We start from the raw sequence: 5,335 nt of genomic DNA, 5'->3' as shown, positions 1-5,335 counted from the left end.
AAAGTGCTTTAATAGAAGTCACATTGTGTCTTACCTTTTTTTTAAGATTGTCTGTGACTGATTCCATACCAGCACTCCAGGTCAGTTTCATCCCTTAGCATGGTGTTGCAGAAGGTGAAATAAATCCAGTGTCGACTCCCTTAACAGTTGTTTATATAATGCGAAATATTTTTCTCAATCTATGAAATATCAGGGTGTATACACATCAAATTGTTCATTTAAAAATAAGATTTTAATCACTGTCTCAATATTTCGTTAAGAAAAATGTATGTTCTTGCATTGCTTAATGTCAGTGTACAAACAACATTCAGAGCCCCTTTTAGTATTTCTGATGTACTCTAGACATCAGTTTTGGTTTCATTAAAAACTTGACCATTTGTGTCTTAATAAAAAGTCCACTTGCTTTGACCCCAGCAAGACAAAAGAAATGGATTACCTACATTGTAGCGATGCTCATTCAACCCATTGTTATTTAAATTAACCATTAAAACGCAAATGCAACTAAGGCTCATGCTATTCCAATACATTTCTTAGAGGCTGGCTTTTAACAAGTCTGACTTAAGTGACAGTGGGTTACAGTGATTATTTGATGCAATGCTATTCCGACTCAGGTCCCTGCAAATTTATCTCAAAATGGAAGAAAAAACATGCCTAACTCACCTTTCTCAACAAAACTCTGACAATAACTGTATGGCATTGAACACTGCTGTGAAATCACTGCATGTTCCCTTAAATCTTTGCTTCCTCGTCAACATAAATTACAGTTTTATTTTTTTTTCTGTGATTTAACCAGCAAAAACACTAAAAAAAGAATATTTTAAAGTCTTTTGTTGTATTCATTTTGTATGTAAAGGACAGTAAACTTCTGACAATTTGTGGTTGGGCTAACAGTCCCTCGTCCCGGGACTACCACTTTTGTGTAGAGATAAACTGAACAAGACAAAAATAATTGACCATGTACACTTAGTATTGCTAAGAAGTCATTTGATGGCTTATGAATGGCCATTTTAATTGGTCCATCAGTACATCTTCGTGTCTGTGCCTGCCTTCCAAAAAAAAAAAGCAGCTTCCCTCATTTCATTCCATCCGGTAACAAGTTGCAGCTATACTTCCACTGAAGCATCCTGACATACAAAGGGTCCAAACTGCTGCTTGTCAATGCCCCAACACTGAAGTTATTTTGTCTGTATTGCGGCCTTTCTCACCACTGACGCCTCAGTTCCGTTAATCCGTCTTCCCATTCTCGTGAGGTGTCCTGGCATTGCGTGCAGAGCGCAGCACCTTGTAGCAGCCACGAGCAATCTTATGCATCCACATAATGTTCATGATGTCCAAGCAGATACTGGAGCAGATCCAGGCTACACGGCCACCCCAGGGCACCAGATAGAAGGCCTCAGTGCCATAGACTGCATACATACGACTGTAGTAGACTGGCATGACAGCGATGCGGACCATGAAAAAGACTACTGCCATGGCAACACCATTTGCTATGTTGGGCCGGGAGGACTTTGGATAACCTAGTACCTCAAAGAACCAGCTGAAACACAACACATCATTGAGAAAACAGTGGACTAGTAAGATAAAGTAAATACAAATAAGTCTGAAGGATAAGGCTGGTCATTTTCCATATTAACAGTAGTTTCAACACTCCCCATCACCCCCCATTACTTTATTACGAAACACCAGACCCTGGTATTTGTTTAAAATGTTGCTTCATATGTGCCGAACTGACATAATTTTTTACAATATTTTATAGAATATAAAAAATGACCAGCCTTTTCATTAAAACAATCACAAGTAACTTGTTACTTGACATAAAAACAGTCACATGACTGAGGTTAGTTATGCCTTTAGCTTTATCTAGATAAACAGTGTAAAATAGATTTGAAAACATCATATGATATTAGAGAACCAACACAAAGAGAACACACAGCCAGAGGTGAATTACCTTCATGTAATTAAACTTTATAACAACTAATTTACGTACCGCTGGTTCACACATGGTGTAGAAAACTCAGCAAGCAGTCGGAAGTTAGCAAAATAAGGCAACATTCCTTGGCCCTAGAAAAACAAGGTAAGAGCAGGAAGACAACAAGAGCATATAGCAAAGCAATTCATCTAAATAACATCTTAAACATTAAGAGAAGTATTAAGCAAATGTGAGCACAGCACAGGTATACACTGTACAATCATACATACACGGAGCCAGCCACTAGTTGAAAAAGCAGTCAAAAGCCATGCAGAGTACAGAATAATAAACATGTCATTGTTTAGAAGGTCAGGTCCAAATTCCTTGTCATCTTTGGTATGAGATCATCTACAGCAGAGTTCACCCACACTGTACCTGAGCTCAGTGCTGAATTACGATACCATTCCTAAAGAAACGCTCAATGTCAGTAATAATATCTGATCAAAATTCTCAAATGTACAAAGTGTTTTTTGACCTGGACATACTATATACAGCTTATATGGCTTTATTCCCCCATTTGTTTTCACACAGTCCCACAGTTTGCTGCTGATGTTAAATAAAGGAGATGATCTTAAAACCAAGATGCTTTCAGGACACCTGATCTTAAACACTCCTGACCTGATCTACCTTGCTAAATTAGCTGTAATCTCTGACCACAATGATGCTGTTAAAACTGTGCCATTAGCCATATAAGTTTTAATGATGTGTTCTGACTGAAAAAGTGCAAAAGTGAGACTGACTGCTATGATTTGTGTCCTCATTTTAAAATTACAATTAGATAGAGGGACTCGGTTATTCCAAAATGTAATTTTGAATCCAACTTCAGACTGTACAAATTCAGAACATGTCACACTCAAAATTAAGTTGACAATCACAGTATACCTTAAGGAAAAAAAAAACAGAACTCAAGGTTATTTGGCTAGTGTGCCTGACTTTTACAGCACATAAAGCAAGACTTACCATTGGAGCTGAAAGAAAAGCTGGTCACTGAAACATACTATGTCATAGAAACAGGGTACATCTGCATTACAGTTTTTGTATGGTGTGAACTAGCATGGGCATGCTAGTACCTCTAGGAACTGGTAAGTCCATACTGTGACTGGGCATCATCTGCTCAGTGCAACACAACAGCAATAACAGCAGACAAGCCAGGAATAAAACAAGATCAAAACCTGCTCTGGGTTTCTAAATGACAAACAGTCCATTTGGTAGTTTTTGCATGTATGGGGATGATACAATTCAACTTAATGTTGGTAGTTTTTGCATGTTGGATTTGAAGAGTGGCTATTTATGTTAAAGTTAGCAGAAGACAGACGGATAGATTCGAAAAAAGATGCGACCACAATTGGAAGCAAACAATGAGCCAACACTTAAAACACTGAGAAGAAAGCATGCATCTGCTATTTACAATCCAGGTATTTTACTATGTTTCCACTTTTTTCAAATTAAGCTACAGTATACTTAACTGTTAAAATAGACAAAAGACAGATTATGCTGATACTAAATCATAAAAGATGTGAACACTGTTTTGACCAAGACAAAAGTGCCTGGCTATTCAATAATCAAAACATAACAACAAGCTCAGAAAATTAAGCTGATATGTATCTTTTAATACAGGTTTCCCAACACAGAGCACATTTAACTATGACTTAATTTGGTTTTGTGTTCCCCAGGCTTTGATATTTTTATTGAAGAGGTAGAATGTTGTGTATCTGACATGGACAATTCCACATAAACACAGTCAACACATTAACTAAAAGACTATGATAACATATGACAAATTTGACCGAAAAACCGAAGAAAATGAAAATGACATTAAGGGATTGCTAATAATGTTGTTTTTTTTTTCTATGAATGGAAAACGGCTAATGTGGCTAACAAAGTGTGGGTTTTTTTTTTCACTCACAGTTGACGAATGCAAAGCACTGATTCTTCTATCCCACATGCATTTCAGATCTAGCCTGAGGAAAATGTCACGAGTGTCCAGTAACAGTATGGCCTACATCATCTCATTACATAGACCGATACAGATGCTTTCTGCTTTAACAAATGAACCTAGGTAGAGATCCCAATTTTATTTTAATGATGTGATCTTATTACTGTTTAGACACTATTGTGAAAAGATAATTCTCCTCATTAGCAGACAACATGTGCAAATATGATATGCATCACATTAAAGTAAAAAATAAAATCTGTAAATCCAGCCACTGCAAGGTTTACACTAAACCTGGTCCAAACCTAATATGTAGAGTACTTTATTCTTTTTTACCAATATTTTATAATATTTCTGTACCAAAGGTGGTGTAAAATAAAAAGTATAGCATTGAGTACTCTAAATCTTTTTTGTTGTTGTTGTTTTTTTTTTTTTTAAGCCAAGAGCTCCAGAAGTGGGCTTAACTAAAATAAAATGAGATAAGACTGATTAAGAGCATGACCAAGTGTAATTGTCCCGAACTCGTTGGGTACACTTTAGTAAAAGGGTCTAGCTCTTTTCTGATGCCCTTTATCATCTGGGGTCATGTAAATAGTATTACTTGAGCTGCTTTGTCAGTTTTCCCTCATTACAGAGTCTAGAGAGAAGTGTGAGGAAGCAAAAGAGGAGGCAGAATTCGGCTCTGACAAATAAACAGACACGCAGGAGCTACTGTAAATAAGCAGATAAGGAATTCAGAGTACATACTGTTTGTTGGCATGCAGAGTAACAAGAAAGGAACCCTGCCCGCGTAAAATTCTTCAGAACTGCTAGCATGCACACAGTGGTTACAGTTGTGCTAAACTCAGAAAAATTCAGTGTACACCAGATTTACACAACATTGTAGGGGTCAGTAATACAAACAGGAAGCAGAGAAACTAGAAGGGCACAGTGAGGAGGCGAGGGGATCAGCCAGTACTATCACTGAGCATTCCATGCAAAAAATACCAGTTATTCATTTCTATAATATTTATGCCACTGATCCTGGCGACCTAGAGGGTTTCAACCAAGAGTGAACAGCACTGCCTGTTAAAAGCTGAGTACACTCAACTTAGGGAAGAGCCAACTACAGTAGATAGCAGTGCAGGAAAACCCAGTGAGCCACGATTTAGTACTTCAGATGAGTTTTAAAATGATCAGCAGGTCGATATCAACACCCAGAGCTGATTTAAAAAAAATGGCACACAACGACACTATCACACCCTTCACAACAAATAGCTGGTTTGGTGTTTTACAAGGGTCAACCACCGTGGTCTTTGGTTAAGACGGCCTTTTACAATACAGCTCTAACAAATGCTAAACCTGAGTGAAATGTCAAATCAACTTGAAACACACATTTCCTCAAGGATTCCTCAAGCCTTAAAGTTAAAGAACATCACAAGGAATCGGGGACT

General features: G+C 37.5%; 1 protein-coding gene across 1 annotated transcript in view; it reads right to left on the bottom strand.

Annotated features, from left to right (window-relative positions):
* Positions 1-213: 213 nt before the first annotated feature.
* The window catches only part of tlcd4a (TLC domain containing 4a), a 13,972-nt gene continuing 8,850 nt past the window's right edge, over positions 214-5,335 (bottom strand). The window contains exons 6-7 of the mRNA XM_020606463.1: positions 1,988-2,061; positions 214-1,537 (exon numbers count right to left, since the gene is read on the bottom strand). Of these exons, the coding sequence (XP_020462119.1) occupies positions 1,225-1,537; positions 1,988-2,061 (387 nt within the window). The 3' untranslated portion in view covers positions 214-1,224. The remainder of the gene's footprint in view (positions 1,538-1,987; positions 2,062-5,335) is intronic.

The sequence above is a fragment of the Monopterus albus genome, unplaced genomic scaffold, assembly GCF_001952655.1.
Source record: "Monopterus albus unplaced genomic scaffold, M_albus_1.0 scaffold78.1, whole genome shotgun sequence".
Lineage (NCBI taxonomy): Eukaryota > Metazoa > Chordata > Actinopteri > Synbranchiformes > Synbranchidae > Monopterus > Monopterus albus.
The sequence above is the reverse complement of the archived record's forward strand: the minus strand, read 5'-3'. Positions and strand labels throughout refer to the sequence as shown.